Below are 23,345 nucleotides of genomic sequence, written 5' to 3'. Positions count from 1 at the left end.
TTACATATGCTCATGCTTGAATGCTGGAGCTCCAATATATTTCATGAAAAGGTAACAGGCTTCCTTTCAGTTCAGCTGTTTTTATGTATATTTTCATTTTGCACATTAAAAAAGCAAAACAAAACACAAAAAATGAAATCGAGAAAGACTTTTAAGTTTCCTGAACCCAACTTAAAGCAACATGAAGTCCTATCCTTTTTAAACAGCAAATGTGACCAGATCGTATGTTGTCGAATCAATCCTGAAGCTACTGAGACACAGAGGTTTTAAGCAAAGCAATTGACAGAGTTGTGGGGAAACGGTAAAACGGCAGCTGAAAGACAGAAGGTGCACTGTGGGAAACTTGCTTTAAATTTGCTGTGCGCTTGCACGGTGACAAAACCTGCAGATTCTCAGAACAATGTTTCTGGGCACAGCTCCAGGCAACAATCAACATAGCTGCCAAAGAGCCAGAACTCATTCACATGACTTCTGGCATTAAGATGTTCCTGGCAGATTAAAGGAACAGTGCTGATGTGACACTGCAGGCACTCCTGGACACTCAGCTGCACAAAACTTGCTCTTGTTTGTCACTGTTGGTTCACATGTGTCTAACAAAAGGTAAAAATGAGACAGATAATCTTTTCTGGAGTACAAATACAACACAAAATTTGGAATGAGTGAACATTATTTACCTTTTTATCTCCATATTTCCCTCTGTTTCTCTAATGAAGTGTTATTCTGTGATGTGACTGATTAGTTGATTGATTTGTTTATTGATTTATTATCTGATATTTATTTTTAATGAACCATGTGTAAGAGCAGACAGCATGTTGTGGATCCTGCAGTGTGTTTATATGCTGCTGTTGCTGCTCAGCTCTCAGTCCAACACTGCTGTTTGATTGGCAGTTATGGCCCCAGGAAAACCCCAGGAGACACACACACACACACACACACTCCCAAACAGAAACATCTTTGGACACATGCACATTCATAAGGGATCAAGCCACAATTCCACAGCAGCAAATCAACACACAATTGCCAGAAAACACACATGCATACATATATTTTTAAGACATGAAAACAAAAAAACCCACATAAACACACTCACACAGCTAGTGGTGAGGTTTTCCGAGGATGCGGGATAAATTGGCCCTGACATGTAAACAAAAAGCCCTAAAATGACTTGATTCAGCACATCGAAGTGCAATACACACGCATCTACAAGAGGCTGTGTGCAATTCTGTGTGTGTGTGTTTCAGAGGAGAGTCTACGTATTCATCAAATGAGGCAGATTCTTATTGATTTGTGTGTCTATTAGCGGCGTTAACGACAGGACTGGAAACACCGGACTCAGCCTTTCCATTTGAAATCGCTCACAATATCTTATCAGCAATGATAGGAATAAAATAAATATTTGATTCTGTTTATATTCACTCTAGGTTTTATCTTTAAGAGCTGATAGCGTAGCAGCAGAAACAGATGAGATTATCACAAATGCAGCAAACAAACCTCCACCGTATTTACTGTAGCTACAGACGCACACAATATAATAACAATGATAATAGTAGCAAGTCAGAGGAGCACCGTTGTTACAGTTCAGTCTAAGAGGATGTGAATTTATAGATAAAATGTTATTCCAAGTCATCCAGAAACATATGTCTCAAAACCACAAATTTATCCTCATGGTGGCGCTAGAGGAGAAGCCCGTGGCTCATCCTTACCATGAATGTGCCTGCCTAGAGCCACGCCAGCAGCACTATTAAAAATGGAAGAGAGGTTATTTTTTGTGTAACTCTTTGTATCAGATATCACGTAACTCAGCGGTCCCCAACCTTTTTTGCCTCACGGACCGGTTTATGCCCGATAATATTTTCACGGACCGGCCTTTAAGGTGTCGTGGATAAATACAACAAAATAAAACTAGTACCAGTACCGAAAAAAAGAAGATTTATTCATAACACACGTGAAAAGATCCAGGAAAACCATGTTAACGATAAAAACGATAAAAACGATAACAAAATAACGCTGAAAACCGATAAAAATCCTGAAAACCATACATTTCAAACCTGAGCCTCAACTCTCGCGGCCCGGTACCAAACGACTCACGGACCGGTACCGGTCCAAGGCCCGGGGGTTGGGGACCGCTGACGTAACTGACACGGCATAAATCCAACATAGTCCATAATATCCCCATCAGGTGTTTTTTAATAGTCCTCCTTCATAAAGTTCCCTTCATTCAGCGTGTAACATTAGACAAGTTATATTCGAGAGCATATTTCAGAACAGTACCACGGACAGTTCTTCACACATCGATGGGGACTTTTTTTTGCTTATTTTAAACTCCCGATTTTTATTCTTGGAGTCGACTAGAGTAGCTTTGCACAATTTTCAGGAACATATTATTCATATCCCCTCTCAAGAACAAAACATACAGAGCCAAGAGTAGAAAAAAACCCCAGTTTGAAACAGAGCATTTAGCCTGAAACAAGAACTTTTGCTTTTCTTCCCTTTAAGCCAGACAAAACAAAAGTTTGAATAGCAGGTAGAAGGCAGTCTGATATGACCATATGAGGATATCCCCTCTCACTGACATAATACTGAGCTTTTTTGCTTTAGAGCCTGAGCTTTTGGCTTATTGTACGCTACCCCATTATTTGAAACATTTTTATATTACGCATCAGAAATATGAGGAAAAAACATAATAGATCCACTTTAAATAACGGTTTGGGTAAACTGAAGGTTTGTGCAATCATTTGACCAATAATTATAATTATTTTAATAATGCTGCAGTTTTGGTCAGTGGGTTGTGATAATGATAAGGTCACGGTCTCCTTCATAGTGGAATGTTTAGGAAATCAGCTTTTTTTCTGCATTGTGCAATGCGTTCGGGAGCCTGAAAATGCACACTGCTAGGCTGTTTACTTATCTCTGGCTGCATGGTAGATAAATATGAGAAGTTCATAGACATACATATATGCTTGCTTTTCTTTTGCTCCTTCTTACAAGAGGCAGTTAGGCAAAATGAGCAATTCACACATGCGCATGCAAACTAACAGATGGAGGCATGGGTGTAGTTTGAAGAGAAATAATTTTTGACAGAAATCCTTGAAGATCCTTCAGACTGGGAAGCAGCCCAACTCATCACTGTGTGTGTGTGTGTGTGTGTGTGTTTGTGTGTGTGTGTGTGTGTGTGTGTGTGTATGTGTCTTTAGTCACTGTGTCCTCAAGGCGGGCATCCAGGAGAAATTGCTTCAGTGTGCTTCAGTGTGTACACATACAGTATAAGTGTGTGTGCGTGTTTCATTATGGCTTTAGTCAGCTGTTATGGATGTAATTTGCTTTTTCATACCTTAGCTTGTGTTGGCTCGGTTGTTGTCAACGTCAGAAAAAATGATTAAATAAATAACTGAGCGAGTATGTAGCTGCGGGACTGAATCAGTTAGTGACCTCCTTACTGATTGACTGACATCATGACCATGTAGGACTGACAAAAACATCACATTATCACTTCAAAGTTTTTGTCAGCAATGAACTTCTTTCAAAAGTTGTTTCCACAAAACACTAAATATGTATTTATGATTTACTTAGCTCATGATTTACTTCCTATGGCAGCAGCAGACTTCCCTTGGTCCTGGGCCATCTTCCTTGGCCAACTTATATAAATGTTTCTTGTGTGACTGACAATAGCTTTACATGATTCAGAGTTCAGAATAATCTTTAGTCTTATAGTGGGAATTGTTGGAGTTCCTCAGTTCATCTAATGCAGGGATCTCCAGCCCCAGTGCTTGAGAGCTACTCTCCTACAGCTTTTAGATGCATCCCACTCCAACACAGCTGAATCAAATGGTTGAATTAAGTTAGCATTTGACACAGTTGATCATAACATCTTAAAACCAGGACTTGTCATTGAAACGTTGTCAGAAAAAGTTGGATGGTTTCAGAGTTATACATCAATCAGGCCTCAGTGACTTCTAGCTTGCTTTATGTGATCACTCCTCATTTTTATGCTGATGATATGATGATATACTCCTCTTATAGCCAGGCTCTCTGTCAGCTCCAGTGCAGTACAGCATAGCCTGTGTGATTTAAAAGTTAAAAATTCAAAATCTAAACCCCTGAACCTCTCATGTATTACTATACTTCAGGGCTCAGAGATTGAGTGAGCATCTCAATATAAGTACTTAGGAAAAACAATTGACGACTCACCCTCGTCTACACCTCACATTCAGCAACCGGTGAAAAAATTGAAATTGAAACTTGGTGTTTACTTTCCTGTCTATCTGTTTCTGGCCAGAAAAAGACTTTTATGTCTCTGTTTGGTTATGGTGATGTGATTTATATACATGGGTCCCCAGAATGCTTACATATCCTGCATTCTGTTTATTCTGGAACAATGGGATTTATTGCAAACTTTAATGCTCTTACTCACCCTTGTGCAGTGTATGCTCAGCTTGGGTGGTCTGCTTTGTCATGTTGTAGATTCATCCACTATGTATATTTATATGTAGATTTTTTATTTATAAGGCTATTCTTGGTTTGCTCAAATCTTATGTGCTGACTTATATTAATAAAAAATTGTGGGAAATTGTTGTCCTGGGTCCCATATTTCGCCACTTTGTCTGTCCCAAAAGTTCAAATGGAATTTGGAAAAGGAGAATTCAAATTTATAGCTCCTAAATTAAAACTTAAGACACTGGTCTCACTTAATTAATGTCACAGTTTGTGGGGGCAGACCATGTGTGGGTGTGTGAGGACCCAGGTGCAGACACAGGCGAGGAGACTGCAATTAACTTGAACAAAACGCGAGCCTTTTATTACGGCTGATAATTAGGTCAACAAAACAAGGCAGTAAGCACAGAGGTAAAACAAAACTGGAACCTAAACTGGGAAAACTGAGAAAACAGACTTAACTATGACAACTAGGAAGCCAATGACCAGGAGACTGCAATGACTATGAACAGGACTTTTTGCAGGAACATGAAGGAACAATGAACTCATACATGGATAGGCAACATGAGCATGACCTGCACAGAGTCCTGAAACCTGACATGACATGATGGGTGGAACAAGGACGATGGGACACTGAACACAGGAAGACAGAGGACTTAAATACACACATGAGGTGATCAGGGGAAGTGGAGACACATGAGGAAACAGCTGACTAGAACAAACCAAATGACACCACAGTGAAACTAAAGCGATGTTCTAAGTAAAACAAGAACCCTAAATAAGACACAGAAGTGACATGAGCTAGTCAACATGAACTACACAGACAGGAGACATGACAGATAAGACTCGCTAACCTCTAAGGGAGAATTAACACAGGAATGAGACACAAGGGGAACCCAATAAACCATGAAATATAAATGCAAGTAGGTATGACAGAATGTAACTAGATAAGCTGAAAAGAAGCTAGAATACAGATGAATAACAAAATATCATGAAACTTAGAAACCCTGGGTCGCATGACTCAGGACCATGACAATTAATTTAAGTTCATTTTAGATAATGTGAATGACTAGTTTTGCCTGAATGTTATTACTTTTATTTCTGCCATTAGACAGTTATTTTTACTAAGGTATGCATTCTTTATTGACACTGAATTTTCTATATTTTTGTTGTTTCTGTGTTTTATTTTATTTTATTTTTTCGCTTGTACCTAAGTAATGTATGGGTTTAGGTGTGTGTGTGTATGCTAATAGTTCATACAGCTCTATTGATTGTACTGCACTTTTTCTAGAGACATTTTTTAATCTCAAGAGACTTCTTTTTCTTTGTGGTTAATAAAGGTTAAATAAAAAAGAAACACATTTTTTGAAACATTAGCCATGTTTAATATGAGCATCCAACTGTCACGGCTGCGCAGCCTGAGTGTTGACATGAGGACCCAAGTACAGACAGGGAAGGAGATGGAACTAAGGTTAAACAAAAAGCGAGCCGTTTATTATGGCTGATACACGAGTCGAAAATAAAGCAAAAGGTGAATGGGCAAAAACGAAACTAAAAACTAAATGGGGAAAACTAAAATGTGGTAACTATGACAACAGGCATGAACAAGATTGTGAACAGGAACATGTGAGAAACTATGATGGGAAAAAACATGAACATGAAACATGAACACGACCTGAGCAGAATCATGAAGTACATGGAACGGGAAAGAAAACAGTCAACCGGACAAAGACTGAATCAAAACACACAGAAGGGTAATGAGGGAAGTGGAAACACCTGGGGAGACACAGCTGACACAAATGAACATAATAACTCCACAGGGGAAGAGTAAAACTAAACACATTGAACATAGAACCACAAGACTTTCAAAATAAAACTGGAAACACGGAGAGATGTAGACATAAAAACACCGACTACATGACACACACAGACAACAAATACATGACATATTAACACTGAAGACAAGAAAAGACTTTTAAATCAGGAGTTATAGAAGACCTACAAACTCAGCTAAATCCTAAGTAACAATAGCAACCAAAGAACTTAACACATTCCCAATATAATAAGAAATTAAAATACAAAATAAAACTGAAAATGCTGGGTCACAGACCCAGCTCCTGACACCTAACATTGTATCAGTATATAAATTACAGAAAAATAGTAAAACCACAACAGTCCCTTTCAATGTTAATTCAATTTTATTGGATTAGCTGTCCTGCTGTGGTTATTTTGATCAAGGTCGCTTCTGCTTTGCTGTAAGTACAGTAATTTACTTGACAAATGTGCAAAAAGCTTACATAAATTAGGGGATTTTTAAATGTAGTTCTTGGCTTGGATTCAAAGTTATAGACTGTGTGAGGGCACATATTAGCACAGAAAAGAACAGTCTAACCAGCTAATGAACAACTTGACTGATTTACTGATTCACTGACTGACTAACTAGCCAGCAAACAGTCTGCAAACGCAACCAAGACAGAAATAGAGAGAAGTAATGAAGGAAAGTGGAGAGACATTTAGATAAACTCTGTTTTTTTTTCCTCCGAGAGGCTCCAGTTAGTTTCATTTCTATAACAGCAGCACATACACAAACAGAATATTCTCTCGTTCAAACACACCTCAACACAGACAGTGCTGTTGATTGTGTATTGCCGGTTTGTTTATTAGCTCGCTGATTGAGCAGCTCTGCCTTCTACAGATTGGATGACCTTTCCAGATCCTTCCGTCGAGTCTGCTAAGTAGATCGGACGGCGAACGCAACTCGACGCGACAACACTTTATTCAGATTGTTACTGAATGAGGAAAAAGCAGGCGGTCATATGTGTGTATGTGTGCACATTGGGCTGTTTGTACACACTCACTCTGCCTTCATTGGTTCAATTGAGGCCTCATCTCCATATAGTTTGTATGCAATTACATCTGAGCGGCGCTCTGAGTGCCTCTATATGATTGTGTCTGGATACCGAGTGCAACTAGCTGTGATGTGTGTGTGTGCGTGCGAGAGAGAAGGATAATTTGTGAGAAAGAGCAGCGAATCATGCTCCATGTGTGAATATGTTTGTTTTTGTGTGTGAAGCAATTGATGGTCAATTTGTGTGCGTGTGTGGCTTTATGGGAACATTTGTGCGAGCTTGATGGGAGCGTGTGTATGAGGGGTAATTTGTGCCAGAGAAAAGCAATTCGTATTAAATGTGTGCGTCAGGTTTTATGGGTGATCTGTGTTAGTGAAATGTTTGTGTGTGTATGTACATTTATATGCATACACATGTACGTGCCGTTCCATAGATGCGTGTGTATGTTGTCACCTGACGCGGAGGATAAGTATGGAGAGTGTTTCTAGTGGCTTGCTGAATGCTCGCAGGGCTTTAAAGGGCACGTCCGTCAAAACGCAGCACGTCCGAATCTCCTTCATCTGCAATAAACAGCTAATCACACTCAGTGGAAGATGATCCCACTCAAACCCGTGACTTCATCATGCACACACGCTCTGTTCGCTTTCAAGAAGGCTCACTGTGTTACCTTGATTCTGGTCATCTTGGTCTTTATATAAGACAGGGTATTTGTACGTTGTAAGAAGCTCTGATTTAAGTTCGGCTTAGAATGTATTAAAAAGTCTTACTCTCGAGGGGTCTTTGCAGAAGTCCTAAACCAGAGAAAGGCAGGAATTCTTCATGGAAAACCTGCAATTCAGCAAGCTGAGAACATGACATATATAGACATAGTGTTAATTTGTAGCATGACAGATTATTTTACATTAGGCTGTTTGCCAGCATAGGGTGCCAGGGTCTACTTTTATTTATTTATTTTTAAATATTATAGATGGTTTTATTCATTTATTTATTTAATCGACTAAAACATAAAAAACTCTTTTCTGTGTAGCATTAAAAGTCTTCATTTTATACTGCAGAAACCTATTAACAGTGCATTGAATGACATCTTAAGGGAATTTTATAATAAATATAAAACAACATCTTCTCAAGGTTAAGCAGTAGTGCAAAATATTCTTTAAATGTTGCAAATTATTCTCAAATTATTCTCTCAAAACAGTTAAAAACATTTCAAAAGAAGCTGCTAATCAAGCCTGTAAGTTGCATTTTTCATTGCATTGTATTGTAGTTTCTTTTCTTCCATTAATATTGTTATATTGATTGTTATGAATCCCTCTGAACTATCATCAGCATCCACAGCATATCGTGGAAACAGCATAACAGTCCTCATTGGTGATAGCAAGGTACAACTAACAAACATAACAGAGAATATGCTGATGTGAACGCAATCGCAGAATGAACCAAAGAAGTGTAAGAAATAATTCCATCTGGGTAATATATACCCCTGTGTTCTGTTTTGTTTTCTCCAGGCGGAGCAGACCACCAGTCAGTGCGAAGCCCAGCGAATGGCCTTAGAGCAGATGGCTATCAAACTAAGCAGCCTGCAGTACCCGTCACCCACCAACAGGAGGCACTGCAGTCACCTGGCCAGGAACAACAGGTAACTGCACGACAGGAAACAACAGAATAAGTGATTAGTAATTTTCTGTTAGCTTCCGTAATTGCTTTACAGTGCTCTATATTTTGTAAAACAAATGCATGTCTCATGGGAGGACCTGTTAAAATGTCCCCACATCCCCCACACATTCATGTAATGCTAATTATGACGCATACACTCAGAATCTAATTGGTAGATGATTCATTGACCTCCTGGGCCACAGTTCATCCACCATTAGGCTACCATATTTTTCGGACTGTAAAGCGCAATATTAATCAACAGGTCTATTTTCATACATAAGGCTCATTAAGCGAAAACAAAATGTGACTGAAAGCCTTGAGTTTGAAATCTGTTTCCTAAGCATGTCTCTTATTAGATGCCATTTTGGGGTCCTTATACACACACAATAATATTATGTTGAAGCACAGTAACTCCGCGAGGCTCCTGACTACAGTAGCCGTAATGCTCCGACAATCCATCAAGCGGTGCAGCTTTGTAGCTTACCAAAGCCGTACTAAAACATTTTCACAGATTTTTGAGCGCCGTGTAACACTTAAATTCCGTTTGAGGTCAGTAAGCACAACCAGAATTAATACATAAGGCGAACCGGATTATAAGGCGCACTGATGATTTTTGAGAAAATTAAAGGATTTTATGTGTGCCTTATAGTCTGAAAACAACGGTAATTTAGCAAACTGGTTAACAAACCTCAAACCTGCCGCATGACTAGGCTCAGGGTCTTCATTCTTGGGGTTATGAGAATCAGACAGTCTCTCTATATAGAATTTAAAAGTTATCAAGCCAGGATAACAACAGCTCCCTACTTTAGAGGTGATCACTGAGATTTTAAGGGAGGTCACAGGGATCAATGCAAGTACTACAGAACCGTAAGACACTAAGCGACCACTTTAAACCATCAGTTTAATGTGCTAATTTAGTGTAATATAGGCTCGAGCTTATCCCAGCTAGGGCCAAAGGTGCAGTACATCCTGGACAGGACGCCACTTTGTTACATGGCTAAATTCTGAGTAGAGATGTGTGAAATCATGTTATTCTAACTTAAATTCACAGAAATAAAATGACCATCTCTTATGAAGGAAAGAAGCAATATGATACAGGGATGTATGAATTTCACGTGGTTGCCAGTAGTTCGAGCGTTCCTTAACAACGAGCTTCCTCATTGATGGATCAGTCATAATTTTGCTGATTTGGCATTTTATCACTGGGATTAAGGTTGACTCCAATTCCAGCCATCATGGATTAACTGTACAGTAAAATAGCACAACAACAGCAGTGGCTGCAGACATGCTGGCCAAAGTGTGGAACGATTGTGTGTCTGTGGGGCGACTCATTGAGCATTTGTGAACAGTGAAAGTTTTGCATGTAAAACTTTATATTCAGCCATGTATTTTAAAATTTACCCCAAGCTTCTGTGTCTATTACTTATAATAATAATATATCCTATAGGAGACAGATGATGCTTTTGATACACCCTGTAGAAATTCTAAGCACTCATAAAACTGAATTTCCCTCCTGTGGTCAACTGAGGGACAGAGCCTGTGAGCCCAGAAGTGCCAACCATTGTTCAAACCTTCTGTTTGCAATGTGCAGCCAATAAGAAGAAAACTGTCTCAAAGGGAACAGGAAGTGAGCTAAAACAATGAACTAAGGCCCAATAGGAGACAAATGAGGACTTCTTTCTTGCTGCTCCTGTGTATTCCAAGAATAAAATACAGGGAGCTGTAAATGATCATAATAGGTCCACTTTAAAGTCATTTGTTCTGACTTTTAGAAGTTCCAGCATCTCATCGGACCTGTTAAACGAGGTGTTCGAGTTTGTGTGTTGAACGTGCAGAGGACAGAAGCTGCAGAGTGTAATGGAAGTGCAAAATAATAAGAGTGAAAACTAGCAGGTCAGTGTTGTCTGTTGTGATAGAAGAGACACAGGCAAACATAACAGACAACACACACATGCAGCTAAATACAGTCACACACACACACACACACACACACACACACACAGAGTGTGAGCGTTAACAGCAGTAATCTGGTGTGGCCAGGCTCGGCTCGGCGAGCACCGTCTTTGGTCATGCTGCCTGTCGGCGTTTCATCCCCGGCTTTGAGGAGCTTCTCGCTGCACTTATCACTCACACACAGGGCACACACACACACACACACACACAAAGAAAATGACAACATACACTGAGTAGTGTGTATGCAAATAAAAAAACAGAGGCTTAAATTACTCCCTTTGAGTCTGTAGCATGTTGTGTTCTGCAGACTTTGCGGGTGTTGTCAGTGTGACTTCACGGTGGCTTCTGCAAAGAGTGCGGTGCGTGCGTTGTCTGTGCAAGTGTCCACATATACGAATCAAACCCACTGTAGTGCCACTGGACAGTCTTCTATTTGAATTAAATAACAGTTGTTACAAGCGCAAGTTGTTTGTGCGCAAAGAGCGAAAACCCACAGCACAAATGTAAATGAAAGCCTCATCTTGTTTGTGTTTTTCAGCCCTCTGAGGCTGCGGCGTAATATTTCAGTAATTTACATTGAATGTGTCGGACTCTAATTGGTTATTCATATGTTAGCTGCTGCCTTTCACATTTACATTTGGGTATGTGCAAGCGGGTGTGTGTGTGTGTCTGTCTGTCCAGTGCAGTGGTGTGTGTGATGAGTTTTGTATTAATTGGATGTTACATGTTTTTCTTTGTGAGTTTCATTCAGTTGAGATTTTTGGTTTTGGTTCAGTTGTGAAGAAAATGAAGGTCAGACTTCTTAGAATTATTCACTAATCTCAAGCAAAATATCTCAATTCTAAATTATTAGCAGAATGAAAGTTAGTTAGGGTGGAAGATATAGATTTTTGTAGTAACGAAAGTAACTAAAAAGTCCATTTTTATTTTTCATATTTCTTATTGTTATGTTCAAAATAATCTAAATGCTTATGTAGGAAAGATGAGGCATGTCCAAGCTCCTTCACCTGTTACCTTATTTAACATTTTTATATCTTAAAAAAGTCCAACATGAATACATGAAGGACAAACATTAAAATTGAAAGCAAATGCATGTTTAACTGAATGACTGAGTGACTTGACTTTGCAGGAATTAATGACTTTGTGATAAAAGAGAAACAAGGAGGATTTAGACTTTGTAAATATATGGATGAATAAACTTAATGTAAGAATGAGAAGGACCCTACACAGGTTTGAATCCAGAACCCTCTGACTGTGAGGCAACAGTGATACCACCTTAAAACGCTGCTATCCAGTTCTACTTTAACCACAGACTTTTGATGGCTGTCTACAACCATTTGGTAGCTGAAGATGACATTTTAGATCTTTTTCAGGACTAATTATTGTAAAGTGCTTCACCATAACTTGTCCAGTAGTTTTAGACAGATGATCTAGAGACATTTCCCAATTTTTCAGAGTTCTCCACTCCTCCTTCCACTCAGAGTTATTATAGTTTTCTATTTTCTAATTAGTTTTTATTTTTGATTTCATTTTGACTTTTTGTTATTAATTCAGTTTAGTTACTGTTATTTTCCAGAGGGGTTTTCTTGTTTCTGTTCAGTTTTTACAATTTGAAACTTTTCTTTTCTTTTAGTTTTTATTAGCTTCAGTGTTAGTTTTAATCTTGGAGGGCATACTGTATGTCAGAGGCACGATTTAGGAAAATCAGTACTGCTATTACACTGAAATGAGTTGACTCACAGTCTCAATAAACTCGTCCATCAATGCCTCGTCAGGCAAACAGGACTAAGGACATTTCATCTATAGTATTATTTTATTTTATTTAGTTTTGTTGACGAAATCATTTCAGTTTGTTTATTTTAGTTAACTTAAAGTGTTTTTTCACATTTAGTTTTAGTTTTTTAGTTTAGTTTTAGGGAACTTTCCTATACTACGACGTGTTAGTCAGTGTTTTTAGTCCACAAAACTCTAAATAAATTAAACTTGTGCACCATGCTCTTTTCCAAGATCTAATAATAAAATAATAAATTAGTGAGTGAATGACTGATTAAGCACCAGGGTATTTTTGGTTGTGGACAACTTGATTTGAGTGTTTCTGTAGGAAGAACGCGTTAGCATGGATGAATGAAGAAGTGTGTGAATATCAGCAGGGGCCTCTGTGCTGCTCTTCATTGACAGTTCGATTTTAATGTCTCTGTAGGATGAATCCATTAGACTGGGCGAGTGTCAGTGAATCACCTCATAAATCCAGCAGAGTCTCTGACTGAAAGGTGACGGCTGCCAATATGACTCATTCAACCTTTCATTCTATCGCTTTATCCTCCTCTCTTGTCATCCTTTCTTCCTTCACTCCATCTCTCCCTGCGTTCCTCCTCACCCTCTGTTCCTGCTCTTTCCCGGTTGCTCTTCCTTGACCTCTGCTTTGTCTCCTCTTTCTTGGCCTTCTGCTGCCTCTTCGTTTCTCTGCGTGTTTTTCTCCTGCTCACCTTGCTTTATTTTGCATTCTTTCTCTCAGTGCAACTACTTTGTTGCCTTCCTCTATGCATCACTCCTATCCTCTTCTTTTCTTTTATTTATTTAGAATATCTGTCTTCTCATCTTATTGTTACCTTCTCCACAGTTTCCTCTTTCTCCATTCCTCTCCTCTTTCCCGTTCTCTCTCTCTCTGAGAGCCTTGCTTTCCCTCCTCTTGCCTTCTGTCCTTTGCTCTCTTCTTTCTGCTGTATGGAGGATGATGAATTAGAGACAGCAGTTACAGCCGCTATCGGCGTTGCAGCAGCAGGCAGCAGGGAGAGAGAGAAAGGGAAGTAGAAAGTGAAGTATGATAACAAATCTGTCCATTTAAGCCTGAAAGACACTGCCAGTGTTTTAACCAAAGGTTTTTAGTTAGCAACAAGTTATCTATCCTGAATCCTGTTTAAAATACAATACTAGTTAAAGAACTTCTCAAAATACTGACACCACGGATCATTAAAAAAATAAATAAATACATAAAGGAGTAAATCAGTAAGAAAGTATGATAAAGTATTTAAAAATGAAAGATCCCAATATATTTTTTAGGCCCCTCATGAAGACATTTTAAGTTTCAGTTGGGTGGACTATCACCTGACACTAACAGTGTTACAGCAGTTATTTTGAAAAGCATACATTTGACATCATTCATATAAAACTCAACACTGACTGAAAGACATAGGGAAGGAATTTGGAGCTGGGAGACAAAGAACTACAGAACTTCAACATCTATCATAGCGTCACACTGGAAATTGTCATAGTGCAGGGGTGTCCAACTCCGGGCATCAAGGGCTGGTGTCCTGCAGGTTTTAGATATCACCCTGGGTCAACACACCTGAATTAAATGATTAGTTAAATACCAGGCCTCTGGAGGACTTCAAGACATGTTGAGGAGGTAATTTATCCATTTAAATCAGCTGTGTTGGATCAAGGACACATCTAAAACCTGCAGGACACCGGGACTCGAGGCCTGGAGTTGGACACCCCTGTCATAGTCCCTTCATTGCAGATTGAAGCTGGGCCCAACAAATACCTTTGCTTAGTGTTTGTGTGCCATTCTCTGTTGTGTTTGGGTAGAAAATAGAAAATACAGACAGGATGTATAGAGTTCAGTGTTACACTGAAACACATGGCATTTACCTACTTAATCTCAGCAGATGCACATTTATTATGTCATTGCAAAATAATGCATTGAAAACTGTCTGAATACCTAGTGTAGATATCAATATGTTTTTCCATGTAGGTTTGCACACTTTCTATCCACATTATTTTTTATATCCAGTGTTGACTGGAATTATGTCGAGGTAGAAATGAATAATAGATCCTTATAATTCAAATTTCCTCAGGTGACTGAATGTCAGAAAGGCTCTCTATAATACTCCTGTGCACTCCGTCAGCGCAGTGTGACAGAAAGCGAACTTGACACTTCAAACACTCTGTAACCATCCCGGTGTTGAACGCAGCCCCACAGTGGCGCCTCGTCGATCCTTCCTCTCCGATTTGTCTGTTTTCTCGTCTTCCACCCCCCGTGAGATTCTGTTTTACAAAGCATTTAGTTAACATTAGTGTGAGAACAAGACGGAAATGGAGGAGAGGAGGGGAGGTGGAAAAACGACAAGAGAAAACAATCTGTACGAGTGTTGTATCTGCTTCATCTGTCTTAGTCAGTAAAGGGCCGCTCTGCTCAGCGCATAATGAGGAACACCGCCTCTGGGGGAAGGAAGCAGCGTTTGCTTGCTTTGCTTTTTTCTCCTCGGTTTAGCTTTTATTTTACGGAGAATCACTTTCAGTGGAGGACAGGAGGTGTGGGGAAAGGATAGGACGAGAATAACAGAAGATCAAGGCGGGGGGAGTTAGGTGAACAGGTGGAAAAATGTTGGCAAATCTTGTTTTAGTTCTCTGTAGCCGAGAGCAGGAAAATGGAGTTATAAAAAAAGCCACAGAAGATGAAGAAAACAATTTTTAGAAAGTAAAAGCAGAAAATGGGGACAAGTTCGAAATTGTGATGGATATAAAAACCACAGAATAAACTAAGGTCATTTCTGAAAAGTGGGGAACAGGATAAGAACAGAGAGCTTTGGGAATGAGTTTGTGCAAAATAACACAAAATTATTACATGCAAAACTCTCAGTCACGAGGAAAGGTTAAAGTGGTTATTAATCATAAGTATTCTTGAGATGACAGAAGCAATTAACATTATAAATATTTCAGAAAATGCCATAGTTACAAGTTCCTTATGTGCGGGAGCAGAAGTAAACTTTTCCAAGATGCAGGAAGTATAATTTTATTAAGGTTTTCAAAACACATGACCAATAACCATGTGACCATTGTGACCAATAACCACGTGATGCTAACTTGTCCTCCGGTTTGTACATGTGAACATCATGGTGACAGTGTAGCATCAAATGAATAATGCCCAGTCATGCAGGCCTAGAGACTGGTCTGCAACCATATGGCCGGTCTTGAAGGAACAACGAGTATTCTCTGACTGGTTGCGAGTGGTTGCTGGAGTTTGATGCCAGACAGTGCGAAAATGATTGCTAATGCCCCAGTCATGCAGGGCTGGTTAGAGAACCCCTGGCAAGAACCTGTCCCTGTTCAGGGAAAAAATCTGTATTGCCCAACCAGTTGGAAAAAACTTCTTGTGATATGTTTGGTTGCAAGGATATTGCTGTGGTGGTAGTTTAAATGGAAGTGACTGACTTGTCTACAGACACTGTTCAGGTACTCTCCGAGCTGCAGTGAAACAGGTGTCCCAGTCAGGTATTGCGACCACGCCCCCAACTCCAGTACTCAGGTCAATGATGATTTAAAAAACACTTCACTCCATTCGTTATTCAAGTTATGAAGAGGGAGCCTATCCTAAATCCATTTTTGTGCCAGGCTGTAAACATACATTTAAGGTTGTAAAGTTGGGCATTTTAATTTGAAATTGTCACTTTAAGCCATTTGAGGCTGGCCCCAAAAGTGAGTAGAACTGCAGTTTTGTGTGCACGTAGCATTGGCTTAATTTTTCAGCTCCAGAGATTGCCAGTTGATTAAGATTCACTTATTGGGTCTATATTGCAAAACAACAGGCACAGATGTAAAAATATTTACATGTATATAATTTCCTCAGGGATTAATAAAGTATTGTGATTCTGATTCAGGCCCATAAATGCATGTTTTCACTCCAAAGATATTAATAGTTTGAATTTTGTAGCTTGTAGGAGACAATGGGAGAGAGTTGAGTATTTTTTGTTCCATTTGTTGTTGTTTTTTCGTAATTTCATTCATAGTTTACTCTCCCTACTTTGATGGAACATCAAATTGTAGTGTGTTTCCTTTTTTAGTGATGAATATGTATGCGGCTTTCTGGGTAACTGTGATTTTCAGTAAGTGTGTGTTTGTGTATTTGAGTGATTTTCATGCGTGTGCTTCAGAGAGCACCTCTTAATGTGTGGTCGTCTTGCCTGGCATGTACGTGCAGTGTGTGTGTTTGTGTGCGAGTCACCGTGGAAATACTGTGGGTCTGACAGAGCTGTCAAACTGTCGTCGTCAGCGACCGGAGAATTCCAAACAATTTCACCGCTAATGTTGAGAAACATGTTGGCGATCCCCGCCGAGACCGAAAGCCAGCGAATATATAAATAATAAACACACACGCACCTTAACAAAACGGCTGACAGTAATGCGCGTGTTTGAGCAATCGGCCCCTGTTCCAGCAGCATAAATATTTGATGTGATCCTTTGTCGGGAAGGGGGAGGTGAGAGGATGAGGGAGGAAGGGGAAGAGGGAGGTGATAGTGGGAGGAGTGAGCTGAAAAAGGGGAGGGAGAATAAGGGAGTAGGGGAGAGGAAAGATGTTAAGAGAAAGAAGGGAGGTAGAAAGGTTTAGAGAAAGTGCTAGGAAATAAGAAAAGGAGGAGGAAACAGAAAAAAGAGAGGTGGAGGAGAAAATCTGGGCAAGAGTAGAATGTGGGAGGCAAAGCCATGACATTGAGAGGTTGGAAAAGTGGGGTGAAATGGAGAAAGGTGGGGGTGAAATCTGGGATAAGGAGAATGGGGAAGGAAGTGGGATGAAGCAGCAAGAGGTGGGGGGATGACAGAAGACGTGAGAGTATAAGACTATTTATCGTACTACACTTTCAATTCAGTTTAATTCAGTTTTATTTACGTAGCGCCAAGGCGCCTCGAGGCATTGTATATGTAAGCTAAAGACCCTACAATATTAACCACGTCTGAATACAGTTTTACAAAATTAAAATTAAAACAGTTTAGAAATTTAAACAGCCTAGGTGCTGATTGTATAAACTGTCATGAACACAATATCTAAATATCTTAGAAAACACATAGTGAATTTTTTGTGTTAACTCACTTATTAAAGGCAACTTAAACATTTTGACATTACTGCTCATGGAATTTATAAGTTTTAAAAAGGTCCACATGTCCAGGCCTGTCTTAAGTTTGCCACTGAACATCTAAAGGATTCAGAGAGGGCTTGGGAGAAAGTGTTGTGGTCAGATGAAAATAAAATCAACCTCTTTGGCATCAATTTGCCGTCGTTGGAGGAAGAGAATTCCTGGGTGTGACCCAAAGAACATCATCCCTACAGTCGAGCACAGAGGTGGAAACATTATGCTTTGGGGTTGGTTTTCTGCTAAGGGTACAGGACGACTTCCCCGCGTTGAGGGGCCAGTGTATCGTAAAGTCTTGAATGAGAACCGCCTATCCTCAGTCTCACTGAAGATCGGTTGTGGATGGGTCTTCCAGCATGACAGCAATCCAAAACATACTGCCAACAAAGGAGTGGCGAAAGAAGAAGCATATTAAGGTCATGTATTGGCCAAGCCAGTCTAGAGACCTCAGTCCTTTAGATAATCTGTGGAGAAGCTGAAGCTTGAAGTTGCTAGGTGGCAGTCAAGAACCAAAAAATATTTAGAGGGTTTCTTTAAAGAGGAGAGGACCAAAACCCTGCTGACATGTGTGCAAACCTGGAGACCAACAACAGTTTCTCCAACAAGTACTAAGTCATGTTTTGCTTGGTAATCAAATACTTATTTACTCTGTGACATGCAAATCAATCTATAACTATTATGTCATGTGTTTTTTTCTGAATTTGTGTTTGATATTCTGTATCTCTCCATTAAAATTAAACTAGCATTAAATTACAGGCTGTTCATTTCTTTGGAAGTGAGCAAACTTGCAAATTCAGCAGGTATCATATAATTGTTTCTATAATAATCTCACAAGCCAACTAATTTAAATGAACTGTCAGCTTTGCCACACAGAGTGGTCCAATGTTCAGTCGTTTGTTGGTGGCTACCAAAAGCATCTGACTGAGGTGCAAGTTGGTAAAGGACATTTAACCAAATATTAGTGGGGGTGTATATATACGTATTTCTGACCCTGTGTGGATTTGAGAAAGTTCAAAATAAATGCAACTTAAGAACCAACTCTATAAAATCCCAAATTTACCATGACATTCAAGCACATGATTTGTAAACTTATGACCACAACTATAAAATGTAACAAAATACTCCCTGGAACGACATTTTAGTTTTGCTTTTTGACAGACTTTTTTCTTTCTGCCTTCTGCTTTCTCTTTCTGTACAACAAACTTTATCTGTCAGTCAGTTTTTAGCCATGTGCTTTATCAATATAACAAGATCCGCGTTTCCCTTTGCCGCAGGACAAAAAAATGTTACAATAATAAAGGAAATAATAAAATAGACGAGATGAATCACAGCAAAACAAACATTTAACTATAACAGTTTAACTCTTTCTTCTCTCTCTCTTCCTTTTGTCAGTCTGCAGGAGTTTGAGGCTGAATACCAGGAGCTGTGGGATTGGCTGATGGACATGGACGCCATGGTAACAGACAGTCATCAGCTGATGTTGTCAGAAGAGCAGAGACATCACCTCTTCAAGGTAAATAGTGTTACTTTCACCAACTCACAGTACATGTGAATAGTATAGAATAGACATGACACTTCTGCATCCAGTGTGACCGATGCTTCTTCCAAATATCCAGCCTGTGGGCGCTGGGCCATGAAGGGTAAAACTGTGCTTTGTGATGAAATGTACCATGGTTATTTCTGTGTATCAAACTACTGCCATGATCTAAACTATGCTTCCCTTAACACTACAGTGTCCATAATAGTGTAACTAGGGGTAATCCTTTCAGAGAACGTATTGAAGTCTGCACCTGCTGTGGACTCTTTTGAGGTCTGCACCAATTCTATTTGATATTCTTAAGCAGGCTGTGCACATAAAACCTGCAAGTCTGGACTTCAGTTTGCATCGAAGGGACATGGCAACAAGTGTGTGACTTACTCTTCATAATCTGGTTGGAAGAAACAAGTAATCAAGTTACTGGATAGCTTTTTGTCAGCTCTCACAGTGTACACATTTTTACCCAATTGATGCGTGATTGTGCTAGCAGTGTAAAAAAACAGCCTAAGAAATAGACTGCAGCCATATACTGAAAGATCAGCGTAGCTTCCAGGTCTGAAAAGCCAATGTACAAGTGCTTGGACTCTTTCATATGGCCAGCAGGGGTGACTTCTCTGGTTCCAGAAGAAACTCTAATGATATAGACCTCTATGGTCCTTCAGAGTCTTTGTTTAAGACCTCAGTAAACTAAAGTCTTTCAAGTTTTTCTGAATGCGACATGATGTTCAGTTTGTAAATGACGGTCCCATTAGTGTCAAAAAGGAGGATGAGTTAGGGCATGCTGGAGGGCATGCCTGGCATGTGATTGACAAGTTGCTGCTATATGACTGTGCATTGTTCTTCTGTTTTACAGTCAGATCCACCTCATTCTCCTGACATTTGGATTCAAAAAGCTAAGATCCCAAAAGCAAAAACTTTCAGGTCAAGGCATCACAAAACCTGATCTCACTAACTAATAGGCTATGTTCATTTTAAGCTGATGCATTCAGAGACGTGCAAAAATTTTGTACATTTTGTATAGTATGATGTTTCCAAACATTCACAAAGGGCCCATCAGCTGCTCTGCTTCCATCATGGACGTGCAGCACTGACTTCAGTCTCAAAATAAAAAGAAAACATGTAACTGTGTAGAAAATATAAGTGTTTGATGCAAATATTGCCCGCCCACTTTGGCTGGCTTCCTCTTTCCTGCCCTAATTCCTCCCTCCACCTCAGATCTCCTTTTTCTAGTCAGACACACACACAAACATACACCCTGTCTTCATCCTCACCAAGGAGAATAGGATTACAAGGCATAGCCTCCCTCATAACCATATCATAGAGAAGGGTGTGTGTGTGTGAGAGAGAGAGAGAGATTGTGTGTTTGTGTAATGACATCACTGCAACCAGATGAGTAACGCAGAAGAACAGGATGTGTTACGATTAGAGATTTCTGAATTGTCCTCTTCTGTCCTTTATATTCTTACAAACACACACAGGCATGCACACAAAAAGGGGAATCTAATGAAAAATATACTTGTTCCTACACTTTGTAACAGTTTAAAAAGTAGAAGTAAGTCATATTTTGACAGACAGCAAATGAAATAATGACGTATGTGTGAGCTGGTGTCACGTGTGTACAATTCAGATTCACTCAGTTGGCAGATGTTCATGAATCAATGTATTAATTTCACTAGTGTCAGGTTGGAAATATTAAAAATGGTTGGGTGGATTAAAAATCGAGACAAAAACTTTTGGTGGGTTTTTCCAAGTAATGGAACCTTTTGGACCTAAATCCACTCACAGTTCCAGTTTAATGCACTTCACAGTCTTTCCTGGGCTAGGCTCTACATTATCAGGCTTGACTAAATTTTTAACTTCACAGTCTCAGCTGTACAATATTCATGTCACAGTGCTTGCAGTGATTAATTATTTCATTTTAGTTCTCAGTTGGAGGTTTGGGGTATTTCTAACGACAGTAATATTTCTCATTTGTGAAATACTGCCTATTGTCAAAAGAGCTTCTGTCACTGGGAGCTGCAACTAAATAAAGTAATGAAATGGATCTAAACTGGTTTCTTTTATTTACAAACCACGGTAAAAAAAAACAGCGTATTCTGGCTAGATGCTAAATATTTGATCACAGTAGCATGATTGGTTACATTAAAAACAGGTACATGAATTCATCTCACAGTTGTCAGATATTTCACATTGGACATAAAAGACCAATAACCATAACAAATCAGTGTTACTGATGCTGGACATTTTAACATTTTGGAGTTAACGTGTGTGTCAACCATGCAACTGTATGCATGTATATTCATTAATGGTAATAGATCACTTGCGTGCACATACTCTGGTTTTGGAGATCAAACTGCTGACATCTCTTTCTCTTCTTACCCACAAGGCACTGCTGCGAACCAGCAGACATGTAACTTTGTGTTGTTTTCCACTCTTTTTCCCATCCTTCAAACGTCTGTGTGCGTGCGTGCAGACATGACTTATTTAGTGGCCGATGAGACTCACCTGGCCTGCAAATTATTGATAAGTGTAAAGATGAACCTAATTTCTCCATAGGAGTTGCACTTAAATATTCATCTCCATATGAATATTCATGGCAGCGATGATGCGTGCATGAATATTGGATGACTCTGGAATCGCTGGGCATTCTCTTCTTCTCCTTTCTCCCTCGTTCTTTCTTTTCTCTTTCTCTCTTTTTTTTTCTTTTTTTTTGATGTGTCAACTCTACTGCTAAAATATTGATGTGGAGCTCAACAGCGTCTCCTCGCCCGGTCCAAGGTCGCTTTCTTATACTGTTTCTCTTCCTCTCCACCGCTGAGACTTACGGAGACAGGTCTACAGGCCTGTATACTGTAAGCTGCTCATATAGGGCTTTTTTGTATCTTATATAGGTTGTTGTGTCTGCTTCTTTATTTCAAACCATGGCAGATAAGCACTCACATCCTTCACTTGAGGAAAAAAATCTCAAACTGTAAAAACACCATAACAGTGAATCCATTGCATTCATGTAGCAGCTATAAAATGTGCTTGAAGCCCCACCAACTTTGTATCCTTGTACTTTCCTTGTATATTTACGGCTGTAGATAGCACTTTGTCTTTCATTTACCTGTATTTCTGCATTTAAACAAAGCATTTTCCCATTAAAGTGTTCAATTAAAATCATTACTGGTGTAATCAAACCTCTACCGAAGGGATTAGTCATTCATTTGAGTAATATATGGGTATTAATGGCAAAAATTTCAGTGTTTTCTGCTTTCCAACCTGGGGATTTGTTGCTTATGACTGTTTTATAGTACTCCTATTTGCTGTCTTTGGGTGCTGAAATACTGATCAAATAAATAAATGATGAATTGAAAAGAAATACAAGATGATAAAGGCAATTTGAAAATATTAATTAACTGAAACTTTCTAAAGATATAACAAAACTATATGTATAACATTTCCATTCAATTTTAATTATACAGCATCAAATCACAACAACAGTCGCCTCAAGGCGCTTTATATTATAAGGTAGACCCTACAATAATACATAAAGAGAAAAACCCAACAATCTGACCCCCCTATGAGCAAGCACTTTGGCAACAGTGGGAAGGAAAAACTCCCTTTTAACAGGAAGAAACCTCCGGCAGAACCAGGCTCAGGGAGGGGCGGGGCCATCTGCTGCGACTGGTCGGGGTGAGAGAAGGAAGACAGGATAGAAGACATGCTGTGGAAGAGAGCCAGAGATTAATAACAAGTATGATTCAGTGCAGAGAGGTCTATTAACACATAGTGAGTTAGAAAGGTGACTGAAGAAGAAACACTCAATGCATCATGGGAATCCCCGGCAGCCTACTCCTATTGCAGCACAACTAAGGGAGGATTCAGGATCACCTGATCCAGCCCAAACTGTGTGCTTTAACAAAAATAAAAGTTTTAACCCTAATCTTAAAAGTAGAGATAGTGAGAACAGCATAACCAATTGTCTAGTTTTGTTTAGGCTAAAGCTGCATGCTGTAATCCAAACCAATAGGA

General features: G+C 39.4%; 1 protein-coding gene across 5 annotated transcripts in view; it reads left to right on the top strand.

Moving 5' to 3' along the window:
- The window catches only part of akap6 (A kinase (PRKA) anchor protein 6), a 218,854-nt gene that overhangs the window by 103,138 nt on the left and 92,371 nt on the right, over positions 1–23,345 (top strand). For all 5 annotated transcript variants that reach the window (XM_025901263.1, XM_025901261.1, XM_025901264.1 and 2 more), the window contains 2 exons: positions 8,786–8,916; positions 19,187–19,307. In XM_025901263.1, the coding sequence (XP_025757048.1) occupies positions 8,786–8,916; positions 19,187–19,307 (252 nt within the window). The remainder of the gene's footprint in view (positions 1–8,785; positions 8,917–19,186; positions 19,308–23,345) is intronic.

Source organism: Oreochromis niloticus, linkage group LG19 (assembly GCF_001858045.2).
Source record: "Oreochromis niloticus isolate F11D_XX linkage group LG19, O_niloticus_UMD_NMBU, whole genome shotgun sequence".
Lineage (NCBI taxonomy): Eukaryota > Metazoa > Chordata > Actinopteri > Cichliformes > Cichlidae > Oreochromis > Oreochromis niloticus.
This window is presented reverse-complemented; position numbering and strand designations above follow the sequence as displayed.